We start from the raw sequence: 20,489 nt of genomic DNA on the forward strand, positions 1-20,489 counted from the left end.
TTTCTCAACCCCAAATTCATCTACAATTTTGATAGAATTCCCTTACATATCTTGTTTAGTGCATGTACATCAGTCATCAGTCAATTTCACTTTAGTTTCCTCGTTTCCCCAGACATTGTACATCAATCATCAGTCAATTTCACTATAGTTTCCTCATTACCCCAGACATTTCTCAACCCCAGATTCACCCATTATAACCCTTAATGCATTTTTTATCATCATCATTATCATCATATCATCATCATCATCATCATCATCATCATCATCATCATCATCATCATCATATGGATCAAAAGGTCTCCTGTCGGTATGCTCCGCCTTTGTAATCATATCATCATCATATCATCATCATCATCATCATCATCATCATCATCATCATCATCATCATCTAGCAGTACCTGATCACACCATGCTCTTACCCATGTCCTCATATACTTAGGAACTTGTGTTATTTCTCTCCCTGCTCATTACACTGACTGAACCACAGGTAGCTTCATCTATAAGATTTTAACAATCATATATTTTTGCTCTTTATTCCACATCTAAAGGCATAGTTGTTGCACATTCCTTGTACCTCTTTTCTTTTATCCTCAAAATCTGATCTCCTTCTCCTCTAGACTGTTTATATCACCATCTGTACTACACAGTAAGGTGTTCATTTTCCCCATTTTCAGCCCCATTTAACCTTAAATATCTCCATTTTTTATTTTTTCTTCATATATAATGTATATATGCACATACATATGTTCATATAAATGTGGTACAGGTATACACCTAGAACAAGTACACATTGTAAACATTTATAATTGTAAGTGAAATGTAATGGTATCATTGATCATGTAATGGCAAAGTTTTGGGTTAGATAGGTGCATATATTGTGGAAGAAGGTCATTGACACTGAAGGAATGTGATGAGTATTCTTATTTTTTATAGTATCTATTTTTATTGTCAAGTTAAATTGTAATGAAATTATAGGTTGTATAAAAATATTGTAATAGTAAAATTAATTAATTAATGTACTATTAATGAAGGTAATGGTGTGTGTGTATAATATGGAGAAGTCAAAGTTGTTAATATTATGGGAGAGTGGAAAAGCTTGAACAATGAAATGGACAAAGGAGTAATTATGTTGGCAATTTATGACCAGTGCATGTGAAAAGCAAGTGTAAATGATACATATAAAAACTTCATATATTTTATTGGTAGTTCATGAAATTGAGAGACCAGAACTCTGAATTTGACTGGATTATAAACTGGAGAGAAGAAAAGGTCTACTTAATTCATAATATATGTTCAGAACATTATTTGACTGTTTAAAAATGCTGTCTAAAGCAAACTTGAAAGGAATGTGGTAAAAAGTATAACAAATAATAGTGTGCATGTAATAAGGTGGGGCACTTAAAACTGAAATTCCGAAAGCAGTTACTGGTGTATATATATGATTGTATAGTATACATTTTTGAAGGCAGAGCACTTATCTATTGGAAACTAAGGACAGATTGGTACAAGCTTTAAGCATTAAAATCTGAATATTAGTTTGCATGGGGAAGTAGGAAGTCAGGTGGTTATTGCAAACAAGCAACTGATTTACTCCATAAATAGGCTCAGAGTTGAGAACTGATAGAAAGCACATATGAAAAGCACTTCATTTTGCTTTCAAGTACAAAGAGGTCCTCTGGATAGCAAGCACTAGAGTTTCCGTGCTGACAAGGAACCATACACCTCATAGTAATAAGATTCACTGATTCGTAGTGGGAATAAAATATTGCATCTTGCTTTGTACTCGTGAGGCATTACTACATGTTAGTAATGAAACTACACCATGGTAAATATGGGCATGACACATGGCAATCAGAACATCACAAAGCTAACCATCACTACAACACTTTTGGCAGACATGCACGCAAGGAGAAACTTCTAATGTATTTTGTATACACTAGGAATGAAGTTTCAAAATCTTTGACACAAATTATTCCACGATTATCCCTTATTCCCTCTTAGCTCTTATCATATCTTAAAGTTCACCTTTTCATCACAAAAAGGAAAAAAAACGAACACAATTTTGCTTTTCAGGCAAGTTTCAGATATTGTAGAATCAACTTCACCTAGACCACAGTGAAGTATGATGAGTTGTTAGGTATTTAAGGCTCCAGAAACTTTTCATATTAATGCAGTGATATAGTATACCACATCTAAAGATCCATACAACCCATAACAGTAGACATTTGTGTAATAACAAAAGTTCATATTCATTATTAAAGCATTATACATGTTCACATAACGTATTACTTATAACGACATAAACAAATACTGATTAGATCAGTACATATGTATTGGATTTTATTGATACAGAACCATAGTAATGTGTTGCCCTAATACTTGAGTTTCACAGGTTTACAAAGATTTTAGATATTCATACAAATAACTTTAATTTAGAATATATCATATCTTCATATGTATGATAATACAATTATTCATAGAAATTTGGCCTTTAGTTACAACTTCTATTCTATTTTTTCCTCCACCCTTCTGAATAACCTCATAACAACTATTTATTTTATGTTTTTATATTTTATGTTATTTTCTTATTTTATTGTTTTTTCTTAGTGGGGAACAACAATTTTCATTTCACCTTCATAAAGATGCAGACCCATTTCTGTGCACAGGAATCTATAGGAGTTTTTGAACTTCCAAGGTACCTACCCAAGTTGTTAGTAGGTGACAAAAAGGGGCTGACCTACTTGTTGATACTGTTACCAGTGTACTAGGGTGGCCTGTAAGTACATCCTCACCCAGCACTTTGTTGTAATGATATAATGAGGACCTTTGTATCAGATGTGGTTGTTCTATCTTTTATATTTGAGTACTCTCCCTTCAAATGTTTGTGCATCTTCTTTTATAATTTTTGTAAGTTTGTACTGTTTTTTAACTCTTTCATGGCATCTGATGTATAATGGCACCAGCAACCTTTTGGGCACTATGCAAGGTATGCCAAATGTAAGAGTATCCTATGGTGCTCTGGTATCAATAGAACATACAGAAATGACAAGCAGCTCACCACAATATGCTGGCAGACTAGCTTGCACAAACAGTCAGTACCTTGCCACAGCATGCTAGCAGAACAGCATTCTAGTGTGTACTGACAAAATACAAACAGTATTGTACACTGGATGATAATAGAAAACAGCATCCAAATGAATTGCTAGGACAGTATGTGTTAAATTTGCAGTTCCATATTTTTATGACAGCCTATATTGTCTGTACCACACTTCTCTTCCAGGTATGGGAAAAATTGCCAGTCAAAGTATGGTCATATAATTTGGAAGGGTGGACAGGTGATTGACTAAGTGCAAAAGTAGTAATAGTTCTTGTTGCTGAATTATTTTATTTTTGCATTTGGATTGTTACCCAAAAACCCCACAGATAATAGGAAGTCTGTACCACTGGGATGTACAGTAGTTCTTTTAGCAAAATGGAAAATGTTGCTAATAAGCCTGAAATAACCTAGACCTCTCATGAACAGGTCAAGATGAAAGATACAGGTTTCCAGAGTAACAGTACCTCACACCTTCGTCAAAAGGTGCCACCTCCGGCTTGCTTTTTCATAACTGCTGCCGCATTTGCTGCTCCCTCCACCTCCTCATCCTCTTCCTCATCTTTGTCTTGTTTGCCTAATTTATTGTTAACTCGTGTACCTATTCTTTTAAAGATGTCTTTTTATATGTATACACACATGCACATACAGTGGAACCTTGATTTTCTGAAATTTGATTATATGAAATATGTGATTATGAGTAGGGTTTTGGTTCAAAAAGCAATTATCAGAAAGAAATTATGGGAAAAAATAGTCAGTTTGTTGGTGCAGGTGGACAGTTTAACTAGCCTGTCATCTGTAGTGGTTATTGTATCAACTGCTTGATGATGTGTACAGTATGTCAGTATTCCTGCTCAAGCAGTAAGCCATGTGGTGACTATTGCTCATTACTGTCTAGCTATCAGGTGCATGAGCAATTGTGACTTTGATTAATAATTTCATTTCCAGACATCATTTACTTTATTGAGTGCTACTTAGTAATAAGGACACTACTACAACACCAAATGTTAACATTACAGCGTGAACACAAAGATTTCATCCCTTCAGCTATAGAATATATATATAAAGGAGGGCTTGGTGACAGGTAGCTCTGTGTGGTAGCCGTACAAGATGGACAGCAAAGCTAATCATTTTCATAATCAACCCCCTCCTCTTCATCATGAGGAGGTGCAGCCTTGAGAAATTCAAATGAGTTTTGGATAATAGAGGTTCCACTCTATGTTTATTACACACACACACACACATTATAACCGGTACTTCTCTGTTTCCCTCCTCCCCCCCCCCTTTTTTTTTTTTAATCACTGTTCCTGTCCCGTTGCTTCTTTATTTTCCTCCCTTAGTATCCACTACCATTGCCACCCATAAGCCAGTCCCTTGCAGGTCTGCTTGCCCTACATGGAGGTGCAGGGTATCTTGATGTATGGTCCATCCATGTTACAGGTTATTTTTATGGGTAAATAGTAGTTTCCACATATTTATTGCATTAGTGTGGATGTTGTACAAATGATATCTAGATAATGTAACAATAGATCTCTTACCTGCCCTGCCTCTTCCCTTGCCAAGCACACTTCATTCTGTATATTATTCACTCAAATTCATATAAGCATATACTATATGGTTCTGTATATAATGTGCTCAAATAATTGTGATCATTTATGTACTCAGAGCAGTATTTTATGTTGATCCTTATTTAAGAGTTATACAGTACAACTTTGATTTTAAGAACAGTAAAGAGAAGCTAAAAAGGGACATGGAAATATGTATTGCAAAATGCAGATACAGTGTCTGCAGGGGAAGACTGGTTCTTCGAGATAGAAAATGGTGTAAAAACTAAACTTTCGTGAATTTTAAGTTTGCAGTGATGAATATTCAAATTAAAAGGGCACAAGGCTAATGTATGGGGTTTCCTCGCATTTTTCAGTCTGTAATGCTTAGTGATGTCCTTATATCAAATGTTCTTGTTTTGCATTGAAAGAATAAGAATTTAATGTAACAGGTCATAATTAAACAGAGATGTGTTTTTAATTCAGGTGTTGAGAGTAATCAATCAATCTGTTGCCCCAAGTGTGTCTTGTAGGAGACCCACAGTTCCCATATTATGAAATGAAGAAATGAAAATAACGGGTCTTAGCTCTATCATTAAATTTTAGAATGCATTAAACACGCATTCATGCTGAGGTTACGTTTCAAGAGAAAATATATGTATATATTGCTTTTCAAATATTGTCATGAGAATATTACACACAACTCACAACATGGTTCATAGGAAATAGTTTTGCAGAGAATTTAGTCTTCTGGCAATGCCAAGATGGAAGCTAGTTTATTGTTTTTATTTCTTCTTCTTCCTCTTCTTCATTATCATCATCAGTTGGATTGTGCAGTGCCACAACTTTGAGGACTAGGGGGATGGTAAAGTTATGACTGACACGTACATAAATTTATTTAAATCCAGGATTGACAAATGGAGTTGAAGATATGGGAACTCATGAGTGCAGTTCTTTTCTAGTAAATTACAATTAGGTAAATACATAAATATACACATAAACATTCACACGCATTCTTTACTTATATGACATACAGCACACTTAAATACAGTTTTGATTTACAAATACTGTACTCTACACATAGTTCTAAGGAAATTACAGTATGGTTATATTTTGGTCCTTTCTTTACTGAGAGTACCACAGAGATGAATAAAATACGCATGTATATATATATGTGTACATGTATGTATATAGTAATTGTTGCCTTGAGTATCGCTGAATGGAAAATCTAAAACCTAACATTGGCAATAAATGGTCCCCAAGGCATTTTTACAAATCTCTCTTGAAGGAAACTTTGGACTGTATTCTGTGTTGTATTGGTGTGGGACTATTTATGTCATCTGGTGAAAGTAGTAGGAAAAGTGGAGCAGTCACCAAATTATCAGTTCTCCATGTGTGAAAAGTTGTAGGAAATGTGGTTGAAGTTGACATTGTGTCAGCACCTGATGGAGGTAAAGGGGTTGATAGGTTTTGAAAACTGGCAACTTTGGTGACCATCTTGCAGCACTACTACATGTAGATACCCCTCATTGGTTCCTGTGTGTGTTCATGTGTGAATGCATGAGAGTGTGCATGTGTGTGTGAAAAATTACTTGAGTGAAATCATGGAGAAAATATAATTGAAATTGATAGAGATCTTGGGCCAGGTCCAGAGACAATTATCATCCTTTCAAGGCTGCTCCTTCAGAAGAAGGAAGGTGTTGATGGAATTTGAAGACAGACAGTAGGGGATTCTTGCTGATATGTCTTGCAGGACCACCATTTGTTTGTACCCATTGTTAGTTCCACAGAAGGGGATAATTAGAATAGGATTAGCCCATTTCCATATTGAAGAGGTGCCTCAGAGACAGAAGAAATATAGATAAGTAATACAGTACCTAATACCAATGTAGTTAACTTGCCAAGTGGAAGTTATCTTGGATTTTTTAAAAGAAAAGACATTTGCTTTCATGTCAGTATTTAGAAATTTGTAAATTACTGATCAATCATGATAACTGTTATACAGTTGAAAATAAAAATACATTATTTCCTGAAATTCCTGAAATATGCAAATAGGAAGAAAAAGAAAAAAGAGGAAAAATCCCTTTGCTTCTTCGTAATTATATAAATGAAGAGAATGGCAGAAGTGTAATTTTAGTTTTGTGTAACATAAACCCATTTTATGCACACAGTATTCAGTTTTAGAAATTTACTCAGTAATCCAGTGTGCATATAAAAATTGAGTCATATATTTTAGCCTCAAAAGGTACTAATTTTCATATTAAGTTTTATTAAATGTTTGTGATATTCTTGAAGTATTGGAAAAGGTACAATATTTATCTGTAAGATAAGTATGGTTTTATGAGTCCTGAAAGAAGCATATCCGTAGAAAAAAGAATAAGGAAGAGGAGGGAGTTACATTTATGTGTATTTTTATATTTTATCTAGAGTGTACATTCGTGTATATGTTACTTTTTTAAATCAGAGCAATAGATAAAGTGTTACAAGAAACTAGAGTATAATATTTTTTGTGACCCCAAAAAATTAAACATTAAGAACTATAGCCATAAGAAGATTTAATTTGTTTCCATATATTTTTATATGATTAGTAAGGGTAAATTGCAATTGTGCTTATGAGAATGTGTGGAAGAAAAAGTTCAGTACTTAGATATACAGGGAGAATCCAGAAACTACATGCAATATGTTTGGGTATTTTTGGCAAACCAGTCTTGTCAAGAGTTTAGATTTTTAAGTTGAATGGATTCATAGGTAGAAAAAATTTATATGGTGAGATTGCCATATAAGCCATTGTGATGAGACATGCAAATTACCTTGAATACTCAAAGCACTAGGGAAGTAAGAATGCAGGAATTTTGAATTAGTTTAACAGGAGATAAATAATGTAGGCTTTATAAGTTAAAATCACAATTGAAATTGAAGACTGAAAAAAGATATATACATTGATATGCAAAAATTTGGACAGTGTATCTTTTAGTTCTTTTGAGTTACAATTATTCATTTTACTCATCTTGATTTAATAAAAAAAGTCACACAAAGTATGATGTTGGATGTTGTGGCATCCAGGTTACATACTGTAGTAAAACTTGAATTTTAAGGGGTTTTAAAGATATTCAGTTGTTCAATAATTGGCTTTCCATCTTGGCAAGTTAGTACTGCATGCAAAATTGTATTTTATATATATATATATATATAATGCAAGCCTGGTTGCTCATTGGTTGATAAGGCAGTGAATATGTGGACAGGAATGGAATCTAAGTTTAGTTGAATGTAAAAAATAAAGAAAAAACATGTTGATATATTGAAATGTAGATAAAGTATTTTTTTTCTTCTATATACTGAGAACTTTTTCCACCCTACAAGGGAGATAGCTAAGTCAGAGGCACATAATTATTCCTGCCCATTTCACTCCCACCACCCTCTCCACCCCTCCTCATGGATGACAAACTATCCCCACATCTGCCAACTGCCCTGGGTCAAACTCTATGCAGCAAGACACAATACATAAACAGCAAGGCCACTTCACTTAATCAGTGATCCCCACTCTCTGTCCCCTCATGCAAAAAAAGAGAACACAGGGAGAAATACCTTCAGGCTGCATCAAAATATTATTTACACATAAGCTCCCCCTAGCACTGCCCCCCCCATCCTCCATCCCTCCCTTCCTAGCATAACAATATCATTCATACACAGTCATTCTCCACTCATCCCAATCTCCTGCTTACTCCCTTCCTTACTCAAGAGACATTCCCCTCATGCTCAGTGCCCCCTTCACCCTATCCATCCATCTTATCCTTAGTCATCCCTTCACATTCACTCCCTCCATCTTTACCTTCCACACCTGTTTTACCAATCTTTCATCATTCATTCCATCTGTGTCCAAATCATCCCAAAATATATACATATATATATATATATATATATATATATATATATATATATATATATATATATATATATATATATATATATATATATATACAACACAAATCACTAAAATGCGTGAAGGGAAGATTTTGCAGAAAACCACTCGGGAAATAAGACACTATGATCCATAGGGTCTTATTTCCCGAGTGGTCTTCTGTGATATATGCATATATAAAAGACCTGTTGCTGGTGAGTCTTCAGGTATACCAGATATCTAGGTATGGTCTTGAACATTTCACCATTTCATATATTAATTGGAACAGTTTTGAAGTTAATATATCCCAAGTAAAATCCATAAGTGACTTGAAAACTAGGTGTGGTATTTAGAGAAAATTACAGGATCTCACAGATGTAGCTCCTTTCTTGTATATTATAGTTAGGTAAAACACACACACACACACAAAAATAGAATATCGGATCAATATACCAATTTTGTATTGACCCAATATTCTATTTTTGTATTGACCCAATATTCTATTTTTGCTTTTTCCAAATTCCATTGTACTACATTTCTTTAACATTAAGAAATGTAGTATAACGGAATTTGGAAAAAGCAAAAATAGAATATTGGGTCAGTATAAAATTGGTAACAAGGAAGTCAAAAAAGTCTAATAAGAAAGGGACCTGGGAGTGATTATCTCAAATGATTTGACACCTGATAAACATGTAAATAAATTATTTGGAGAGACTTTTAACTTGTTAAGATCAATGAAACTGGCCTTCAACTACATGGATGACGAAATGGTAAAGAAAATAGTGGTTGCACTAATAAGACCTAAACTAGAGTATGCTGCAACACTATGGGCACCTAGCACATGTAAGAAAATTATAAATAATTCAAAGAGCAGTGGCAAAAATGGCACCTACACTATCAAATTTGACATACGAATAACGATTGGAGAAATTACATCTATCAACACTGGAACAGAGAAGAGAAAGAGGTGATTTGTTGACCATTTACAGAATTATGAAGAGGGTGGAAATTCTTCATAGAGACAACTTAATAAAATGGGACAGAAGAGAAACAAGAGGACATGAAAAGAAGCTAAAAAAGAACAGTTACAGAAGAGATTTGAAAAAGAATAGCTTCCCACATAGAGTGATTGATGTCTGGAACAAACTAAATGGTGAAACAGTGAGTGCCAAAACTATACAAGATTTTAAGAATAAACTGGATGTGGAGAGATATGAAAACGGGTCACTACAAGCATAGCTCTCGTCCTGTAAAATACAACTAGGTAAATACATACTATTTGTATGAAGAGATGATGAAAAAGCTCATAGAAATCCTAATCTGTCCAAGACTAGAATATACATCAGTGGTGTGGCCCCACACAGAGTGAAAGATATAATCTTGAGAAAATACAAAGGACAATAACTAACTTGGTTTCTAGTGTAGTAGATAAACCGTATGAGGAGAGATTAAAAGTGGTGAGTCAGTCAACATTGAAAGGTCAAGGAGAAAGAGATTATATGATTGCATTATTCAGCACCAAAGGGAATACATATTGACAGAGAGGACCGTGAAAGGTCATGAGAATAAATTAAGAAAGACTATATGTCTAAAAGATGTAAAAAAACATAGTTTTCTATACAGATGCATAGATAGTTTGAATAGCTTAGGAGATGATTTAGCAGAAGCTGGAATAATACATGAATTCAAATCTAAATATGATAGTTTGAAAATAAGGATGTAGACCAAATTGGAACTATACATAATTGAAGAGTAAGATACAGGACTTCATGAGCATTGCTCCTTTCCAGTATACTGTAATAAAGGACATGAGAAGAAACTGAAGAAGGACAGTTACATAAGAGATCTGAAAATAGCTTCCCACACTGTGTTATAGATATCTGGAACAAACTGAATGAGGAAACAGAGAGTGCTAAAACTATACATGACTTTAAGAACAAACTGGATGCGGAAAGATACAAGAGCGGGTCACTACGAGCATAGCTCTCTTCTTGTAAAATATAACTAGGTAAATACACACACACACTGAGGGATACCTGCATGTGGTGGTCCTGCAAGATGGACACAAAGGCTGCCCATTTTCAAAACCTGCCAACCCTCTCCCCACCATCAGGCATTGACACTTTGTTTCTGGACTGGGCTCAAGAGCTTTAGAGCTGTCATTGTTAAAGGAACAGTGAGAAGAGGTGACTTGTTTGTGGTGTTCAGGTTATTGACGGTGGTGGAAAATTTGATAGAAAATATATCTTAACCCCTTCAATACGATGATACCTACGGAGGCGTCATGAGGAGCAAGTGGGTACGTGAGGATGCCGATGTCGACGTCTTGATTATATATATTGTAGTTGTACCTGCGTGACCCCCATACTCTGTAAACTGGCTTCATCATATTTTCTATGGTTATCAAAATTCACGGGTGAAAGAGAACGAGCAATACAGCAGTAACTTTATTTTTTATAAAATTAGTATTATGACGCAACATTGCACGTCTGGTAGCTAATGCTGCCCGCGAGATTTTGGCCCATATTGAAGGGGTTAAGTGAGGATGAGAGTGCATTACAAGGTCAGGGTATCACTTTGGGAAAGGCCAGAAATTTGAAAGATGTAAAGAAATAAAGTTTTCTGTGAAGATTTGCATTGTTTGTTGAGTCTTTTGACCATATTAGATTTCTGGATCTTTCCCCTGGTTGTCATCTCTCTGATGATTTTGTAGGTTCCACATGAGGGCTCTCCTCATCATTGCCAGACAACAGCATGGTATCTCCTTGAGTGACTTGTAAAACAATCTTAGTGGCTGTTGTCAGATGCTTGGGAGTTACGGATCTCCTGCAGGAAACCTGGGGGCAAAAGAATGATTTCATGATTTAAAGGAGCTATACTTGTGGGGCTGTATTTTTTTTCTCCAACTGTTATACCTAGTTTTGGATTTGCTCATGCTTATGGTTTTAGTGCATATGTGTGTGTTTGCATTTGTGCTTTATACCTAATTGTGTTTACCTAATTGTAGTGTACAGGGTTGGAGTTATGCTCATGGCTATCTTCAGTTATCAAATTTTGGAGCCATCTTCACCTCTCAAACATTGCCTGAAATTCATTTATGATAATGGCCTGGATTATGTGCTTGGATTCCTATCTCTATTTCCACTTTCAGATTTTGCCCAAGATCGATTTACACTCTAGGCCTAGATTATATATTAATCCAACTTATTCTAAAATTCCATGCATCACAGTGGAAAGCTGTAACTTTCTAATATCAGTCAAGTAATCATGCCTTTTAAATTTATTTTTACTATGACATCTTGTTGATCTTACATCTCGCATAATCAAATTCTCTGTCTATTTTTTAATACCTTTTTCTGATGTAAATATTATCATATCACCTCTCTTCACTCCCTGATTTTGGTGAGCTACATTTTTTTTTTTAGTCTCCTTATTTGTCTTGTCAGATGTAGGATCATCTTGGTTGCTGTCCTTTGTATTCTCCCTATTTTTCATGTCTTTTTTTGGTTATGGTGACCACACCACTGCGTCATATTCCAGTCAAGGAGGATGTATCAGACATTTTTCATGTGTTCATCCATGTAATTAAATTCCCCTCATATCTATTAGTAGCTTATAAATTTCTCCAGTTATTCAATTTCTATGACTTTCCAGCATTATTATTATTTTTTATATTTATTTATTCTCTGTGAGGGGCACCGTCCTAGCCTTCCATTGGGGGAGTTTGTGGCATTAAACCATATTTATTTTATTTTCATTTTATTTGATTTTATTTGATTTTATTTTTTACTCCACTGGTGATTCCATTTATAAACTTTATCCAGATCTTCTGTTAGCTGTTTACAATCCTTTGCCTTTCACTTTCTTTGTGATCTTGCATCATCTGCAAATATATTTGCATAACTACCTGTATCATTCAACATATTGTTGACATAAGGTAGGAACATTACAGGTGCCAGTACCAAACCTTGTGGTACACCACTAGTAACCTCTCCAGGTTGATATCTCACTGCCACTCACATATGTCTATTATGTAAAAGTCTTCTACTCATTCCAATGTACTCCTTTTAAGGCCTTCTATATTTTTGATCTTCCATATTCATCTTTTTGGCATTAACCTGTCAAAAGCTTTTCTCACATCTAGGCACCATATACACAGTCCACCCAATTCTTTGTCATACAGCACATCAAATACTCTTTAATAATGACTAAGCAAGTTGTTTATGCATGATGTTACTTATCTAAATCCAAATTGATTGTCAACCTAGATTTCTTTCTCATGTAATTCATCCATCTGTCTTTTACTGTTTTTTAATCCATTTTGGTTATTGTACTGTGAGTGCATTTACCTAGTTGTCGTGTACAGGATTGGAGCGATGCTCATGGGATCCCATCTCTTTTGAGGTGTGTGTATGTGCATGTCATTCACCATAGTCTTGGATCATATGTTGGAATCATGTCAACACCAATTACCCTCCTGGATGAGAGTTCATATATGGCTTGATATGTGGGTAATGATGTGATCTTACACACACATACACACACACCCAAATCCTTGCCCACCAGAGCTGGAAGACTGGCTTGCAGTGCAGCCATGCTGAAATTTTCACTCCTGGGTGGGACTCAAGCTCAGATGACTGAATTAGCTGTCAAAGAGGTATCACTGCACCGTTGAGCCATGTATGTGTGTGTGTGTTCATAATTAAATGGACCAGATTTGGCAAAAATAATTGTTGGTTACTTTTTTAGAGCATAAGAACCAGTATCTTGAAGCAAGCATTAGACCTTTATAATTCTCTTGAGATCAATCTTTATATTTTTCCTTGAGTTGTACAGTATATCTCATTTTACAAGAGTATACCAGTGATTAAGAGAATAACATTTTTAGTTAAGTAATTTTTGTGTGCATTATATAATCCTTTCTTGAGCCTTAGCCTAATTAATATTTTACTGGAAAGAGGACTGAATCCAGAATTTTTTAAGATGGCAACAGCCAACAGTTGTAGCAAACACCATTTGACAATGAAGTCTTTATTGAATATACTGGACAATGTTTTGCTTGTACTTGATAAAACTCCAATGAGAGAAACATTGTACATTCAATAAAGGCCTAATCCTCAAATGGTGTTTACTCCATCAAAGAATTCAGAATCATTGCATCTTGCCAGAGTGTACTGTATTAGCAGCTCATGATGTTGAAGGAATTTATGGGCCAATGAATAGTGCAAAGTGTCCACAATATGATAAATATAGGATGATCAGGATCAACATATATGACAACCAGTGAAGAGTAAGAGGAAAGGGATCTTAGATTGATTATTATGTTTGAGGAGTCATGGAAGATAGGATATATTTCTTCATGGAACAGTGCAATACTCTGCATTAGAATTTGGCAAATTCATTGCAACTACATAGCATAGATTTTTGATCAGTCAATACAGTTAGTGTAGAAGGATTTGACTTATTCTGTGCTGTTGTATTGCATAGGTGGTTTAATATAGTTGGTGCAGATGTATTGCATAAGTGTTTGATATATTTGGTGCAGTTAAATTGGATTGGTGTTGTATTCACTACATTTGGATTGCTATTGAGTTTTGACGTACTTGGTGCAAAAGGGTAATTTGTATGTGTTTCCATGTTTTGTAATGAAGAACCAGATTATATACCAATTCTGTTTGCTCATTGTGATATACACATTACCAGGTGCTTGCCAAGTACCTAATTTACTGCCACCACCAATGCTAGCACCACAGCAGCTTGCCATTAACCACATTAACCCTGACCTTCAGCCATCATCAGCATAAACATTGTTGGCATCATCAATGCATATACCATACCAGCTGTTGTTATAAGCACTACCATTGTCATTATTATTAAAGTTGCCAACAAATCTTTCACCACAGCAAAGGGAAAGAAATTATATCTCAGTATCCAATATCACCATGTATGTCACCACCTGAATTAACATGTTATATCTTCATATCTCACAACCTGTGTCACTTCCGCTGCCACTATCACTACCATAACCACTGCCACTATCACAACACCCACAATTATTGATGTACTGGTATTCATGTATAGATGTATTATATGCAAGTTTTGCATCATAGTAAATTTCTCTAGCATGTCTTAGTGCCAGCCACACACCACCACTACAGTCAGAGCAACCACTTCTCCTTGTCCAGGCTCAGTTGTTGGTGCTTCATTTCTTATTGGTCCTTCTTTTCACAAGCAAGCTAAATGTATATTAGGCTATCATATTTTTATTGCACCTAGAATAATCCATGCATATATATACACATATTTATATTATGTATATATACACACACACACACAAAAGATGTCCAACTTGGAGTTTAACTAACTCCTGAAGATTCTAGGTTGACTGCTAACTGCCATCACAACCTAATTTCACATATATTTATGTATATGTGTGTGTTTGTATGTTTATGAATATAAATATGTATAAACAAGAAGAAAGTTAACTACTGCCATGAAGACAGTTTATTTATTTATTTATTTTTCATCTTTTTATTTTTATTTTATTTTATTATTATTTTTCATTTTTTCTCACATGTGTTGCTAAAAGCAAGAATGGTTCAATGTCCCAGTATCATATGGTGAAAGGAAAAGAAATGTACAAAACTTTTTTGCATTGGGTAAGTTAATAGTAAGTGTGATGGGACACACTAATGTTATACGAGGAAAAAAAAAGGAGTGCTAATGAAACTTTTTGATTGCATTTTGTTTGGTGCTCTTTGTATGAGGATTTATATTACACTATGATATATTTTTTAGCCATGATTTAAACTCTTTCCACATTTGTTTAGTGATATTTTGTGTTCTGTACTACAGTGATGTAGGTTTATCACAGATATCAGCTTAAGGGTTTATCAGATTTGATTTAGGAATCATACTTGAGCCTTGGTGTATGATGATAAAGTTATAATTTATAGGTTCTGAGCTCTGACTATATTACTTCTTGATATTTCCGTTCATATCCTCTCTTCAGCTCTGTGAGGTTCAGGGAGCAGTAGGGAGTACAGTACTAAAAGGCCACAGTGATGCAGGTCCATTGGTGTTTGCCTGTGCAAAGCATTACATACTGCCCTCCCAACCCTCTCAAGTTGCCTAACAAGACTATACATTGCTAAATAACTCCTGTGACATGCTAAAAGTTGATGTTGGTGCACATAACTAATCAACCAAGGTTCCGTTATGTTGTAGTTTGCACTTTTATAATTGGTCAATTCGTAACCCTTGTTTTCAGTCGGCAGTTTCCATTATTAGCCAATCATAGCATTTATTTTATGTAATGAAAGTTATGTTGGCACAGTGGAGTCTCAACTTGAGTAACTCCAGTTAAACCAAGGTGATTGAGTATCTGTAGTGACAGACCTAAAAGAATAAAGACATTGGCATTCCAGCTTATGTCTCATTCATAGTGAGAGAGACCTTTTTATTTTATTTTCAACCACATGCAGCTGTTATGCCTAACATGTGATAACAGTTGTCTTAAGAGTTTATAATTATTCACTTCAGTTGTTCTTCTGTAGTGTTGGTTGTTGAGCTGCAGGAGTGAAGGCACCCTGAGGAAGGCCACAAAATTTCAGATGTGGAAAGGAATGGAGTTAAACCAAAGCCACATGAAGTGCTAAAACATGTAGACCATATTTTGAGTTCTTTCAACTCATCTTATGGATGAATTAAGACGAAGATGATTTTATATTTCTTTATTGGCTTTAATTTGCACACCATTTTATTGCACAAAATCAGAACCTGGGGATGCTACACAAGTTATATACTTGTGTGCCATCCTGGAGGTGGTATACTATTGTGGCTTTGCTTGTCCAGTTGTTCACTGTATAACTACTATACCCAAAACTTGTATACTGTTTGTCCCATTGTATAGGATCTTCAGAGACTGGTATGTTGAAATAGTAGCATAACTAATTCCTGATGGGCCAGGTGACAGTAATACTTTTGCTTGTCCCAGTGATATTTAGTATGCTGTTTTCTCATTCTAGAATTGTGGAAGAAAACTCTATGCAAGACTGGCAGTAGAAGTGGTTATTTTACGGTATGTAAAGAATGGCAGTTTATCATTTATTTTATTATGTTTTTTTTTGCAGCTGTTTGAGAACTTGCAAAGCTCCAGTTAGTGAAATTTCACTTAATAGAATTGTGAGCACTGTACATAATGATACCAATGAAGACCTATAGCTTTGTTCACATAACCTATAGTAGCATTACCAAACAGAAGGATCTAATGTTATGTTGTTATAGGTTATGTATGTTTAGAGGTGAGAACATAACCTGTAATGATAGAAATTCTTCTGATTGTAATCATACTACATGTGATCTGTGTTAATGTCTTTAGAGGGTTGTGATTGGGCAGTGAGCTATAAAAAGGATTTTGTAGAATGCAAATGGTCCTGTGCTGAGTGGGGACTATTTTACTCAAAGTTTAGTGTTATTCCCTATATGTGACCTATCCTAATACATCCTGTCATGGAAGCCCCAGCCTGTACACAAGGAACATTTGCATTGAATCCTCCCAGCTCAAAAGAAGCACTTCTGTTACATATTGAAGCAAACTGGGTACTGTATTTTTCTCATTCTGAGTGTACTACACTGGCAAGAATGGACACTTGTGTCTGATAAACTTTGCTGGATTTGACACCAAATGTGGCAACTGTGATTTTAAGTTGAGCACCATTGAGAATGGCACAAAGTATGTGGTAGTGCACCACAACATGGGATTCCTTACTAGAGTCATCTTCCAGTACCTGCCAACAATGTTGAGTTTATATGTTCTGCTGCACTCTCCTTTGTGCTTCTTGCCTTTTCCACTGATGCTTAACCTAAGGCAACTCGCATTCAACCTAAGTTAAATACAATGTCATATGTCAGTTTGAGCAATGGCTGTAATGCCTCATAAAAGTGTCGCTCTTGGTCTCAAATATTTTGCATGCATCAGACTACATTCTTAATCAGTGTTGACACCTTGCCCATTTTTTACCTCATGTGATGGGCAGCCTATTTTATGATGACCAAATGGGTAAGTGCTGAATGTGATAAAGGTATGTGAAATGTGTGGGAATTATGGCATTACGTTATACAGGTAATAGAAATTATATTTGTATATATGTATATACAAATAATGTCAAGGTCATTGTAAGGAAGGTGTGCTTGTCTTCCAATATATCACACTTATAATTCAGCAAACACTTTCTTTTTTCACTCATATACTCCATACATGGTGGCATTTGTGCTTAGAATTGCCTAAAATTCATTCTCATAAGCCCCCCTGCCACACACATTCATTATATCATTGAAATTAAGATACAGTATGATTAACCAGAGATTTTGTTTGTTTTCAAGAATTAAGATTGTCCCAGCTCACACTGTGAAACGGGTTATCATAAAAGCTACATTGTGTACATGTTTGTCTGTGAGTGTGTGCATGTGTGTCTATACATATTGTGTGTGTGTGGATTCATATATGTATATATGTATGCGTGTGTGTATATATATATATATATATATATATATATATATATATATATATATATATATATGTTTTGTGTGGCAAGTTACTATGGAGCAGCAGGAAACCATATCTAACTGCCGTACACTTCAATCCTTGCAAAATTGATCAAATTATCTTCAGTGGAACAATGCCAGGATGACATTGCCATTTACACGGAGTACATAATTTGTTTTTTTGTTAAGTATTTGTTGTGTACAGTGTCATTTAAGCATGCATGCATACTTTTTTATGGGTGAATATGGGAGTTACACAGGCTCAGTACTTATATATTGAGCAGGAGGGAAGAAAAGTACAATTTAGATTAGGTGAGTTTACCTTGGGTGGAATCAGTGACAGGTACCAGCAAATGGTTGTCCTGTTAGATGGACATCAGAGAGAATCATCTCCCTACCACTCATCTTCAAAATGTCAGCATCCCCACCTCCACTTGGTGCAACCCCAGGGGGCTGATACTTGGTCTTCAAACTGGACTCGAGGTCTCTTTCTATCAGCTTTGAATATTCCCCCCCACTTAATAACATTTGGAAAGTTCACAACCGATAACTGCATCTCTCATCTTACTACTATAATCTGGTGAAAGAAACAGTCCCACACTGATACAATACATACAACAGGCCAATGTTTCCTTCCAGAGTGATCAATGGGGAAGACCCAGGGACTGTTTCTAGCCACTGTGGGGCTGCAGGTTTCCAATCGGTGAAACTTGAGGCAACAGTTATTATTGTTATTGGCCCTAGGTCATACAAATGAAAGTCAAACATAATATTCTGTGGATGTTTCAAGTGATATGAGAAAAAATAGTTATCTTTGGTAAGTTGTCTGAAAGACACATACTGTACTTGTGATATCAGCATTGCCCAGTGAAATCTTGAAGCTAATATAAGTTTTACAAAGTAGAATTACAAATTAATTATATTTGAAAATGATTAATGGAAGATATATTACCAAAGGGTCACCAACTACTGTAAGTATTGTACAAATTTCTTGTTTATGGTTGATGATGGCTGGTTTAGCATTTTGAATTTTGTGATGAATGGATAGAGTAAGGTCTAAAGTTTTATGGAAAGCAAGTGATAGAATAAACTACATGGTTATATATGGCCTTATCACTTGTCTTGAAGATGAATATGTTTGGAGCAACAAAATTTAGGCTCTTGAACCTGGTGGGTATTTGGAAAATATTTGTTAAAAGACATTGAGATTGGACCTATTTGATACTACAGGTGCAACTCGCTGTCTGGTCTAAACTTTCAGTTGCCTGTAAGAGGTCTCGACTATCAGTTGCCGAATTTCATCTACATCATGTGTGCCCTTGTGAATGTATTTAAGAATATATGTGTTTGACTCAGTAAATCTAGAATTAGTATATACAGTATTATGAGTTCATAGTTTTAGATTGATGTATGGTGAACAGAAGCAGTAGATGGTTTGCTGCTGTTTTGACTGAACACCACTGGCAAAGTCCTAGTCGCCTGTTGAGAAATATAATTGTTTTGAGGCTTTAGTTTGATATATGTATGTGGTCAACTTTGTGGTGAGTTAGTTGAACTGTTTACAATCTAAAAGGTTAATCCTGTAAGATGTTAAGTATATGGTTCTGCACTGTACCCAGTTTGCCTGAAGTTGTTTTAGTGTTTCTTTTGCTGCTGCTTGTGCTGCTGTTGCTGCTGCTGCTGCTGAATTATATAAAGAAAGAACTGTGATAGGATGTGTTAGTGCTGCAGTGTATTTAGTATGTAGAGCAGACATAATAAATTAAGACACAATGCTTAAAGGTGTTTAATTATCTTGTCCTTCACTGTGGATAAGAAAAATTATATCTGTACACCAAAACTTCCTGATTTCTTGGTGTATTGATATAATTTTTATAATTTTGATGCAGCCCGAAGGGATTTCTCCCTGTCTTTTCTTTTAATGCTTAAGGGGATGGAGAAGGGGAGAGGTCACCAATTAAGTGAAGCAGCCTTGCTGTGGCTTGCTGCACAGCTTCTGACCCAGGGTAGTGGGTGGGATACAGGGATAACCCATCATCCATGAGGAGCTAAGGTGAGAAGGAAGAAAGGGTGGAGGATGGGATTGAAATGGGTGGGAATGGGTGCTTGCCCTTTGACTTGGCTACCTCCTACCTCCCTTTGGTTTGTAGATACATACACCAAGAGGCTTCCTTCCCCTCATAAGGACAGTAGCCAGTCAGGGCATACTCCCACCCCCACCAATCCCATTCCCATCTGTCACACCCCGTCCCTGCCCCTGTTTCCTATTTATCTTGGCCCCTTGTGTATGAAGGGTCATCCCTGTCTCCCACCTACATCCTGAGAAGTTATGCAGCATGACACAGCATATCTACAGAAAGAAAAAAGTTTGCACTACTGCTCACTCTTCATTTAGTGGGTTCAGGAT

At 35.5% G+C, this 20,489-nt stretch overlaps 2 protein-coding genes across 4 annotated transcripts in view; both read left to right on the forward strand.

The window, feature by feature from the left end:
• Positions 1 to 19,857, forward strand: part of l(3)neo43 (cytochrome c oxidase assembly protein COX16 homolog l(3)neo43) — a 71,578-nt gene extending 51,721 nt beyond the window's left edge. For both annotated transcript variants that reach the window (XR_012965898.1, XM_076176752.1), the window contains one exon: positions 16,564 to 19,857. Coding sequence is in view for 1 of the 2 variants with exons in the window: in XM_076176752.1 (XP_076032867.1) it covers positions 16,564 to 16,698 (135 nt within the window). In the remaining variant the exon portion in view is untranslated. The remainder of the gene's footprint in view (positions 1 to 16,563) is intronic.
• Positions 435 to 20,489, forward strand: part of LOC143020370 (tubulin alpha-1C chain-like) — a 131,482-nt gene continuing 111,427 nt past the window's right edge. For both annotated transcript variants that reach the window (XM_076176748.1, XM_076176749.1), the window contains exon 1: positions 435 to 16,616. The gene's annotated coding sequence lies outside the window, so the exon portion shown is untranslated. The remainder of the gene's footprint in view (positions 16,617 to 20,489) is intronic.

This window comes from Oratosquilla oratoria, chromosome 39 (genome assembly GCF_046742065.1).
Source record: "Oratosquilla oratoria isolate Oo_2021 chromosome 39, ASM4674206v1, whole genome shotgun sequence".
NCBI lineage: Eukaryota > Metazoa > Arthropoda > Malacostraca > Stomatopoda > Squillidae > Oratosquilla > Oratosquilla oratoria.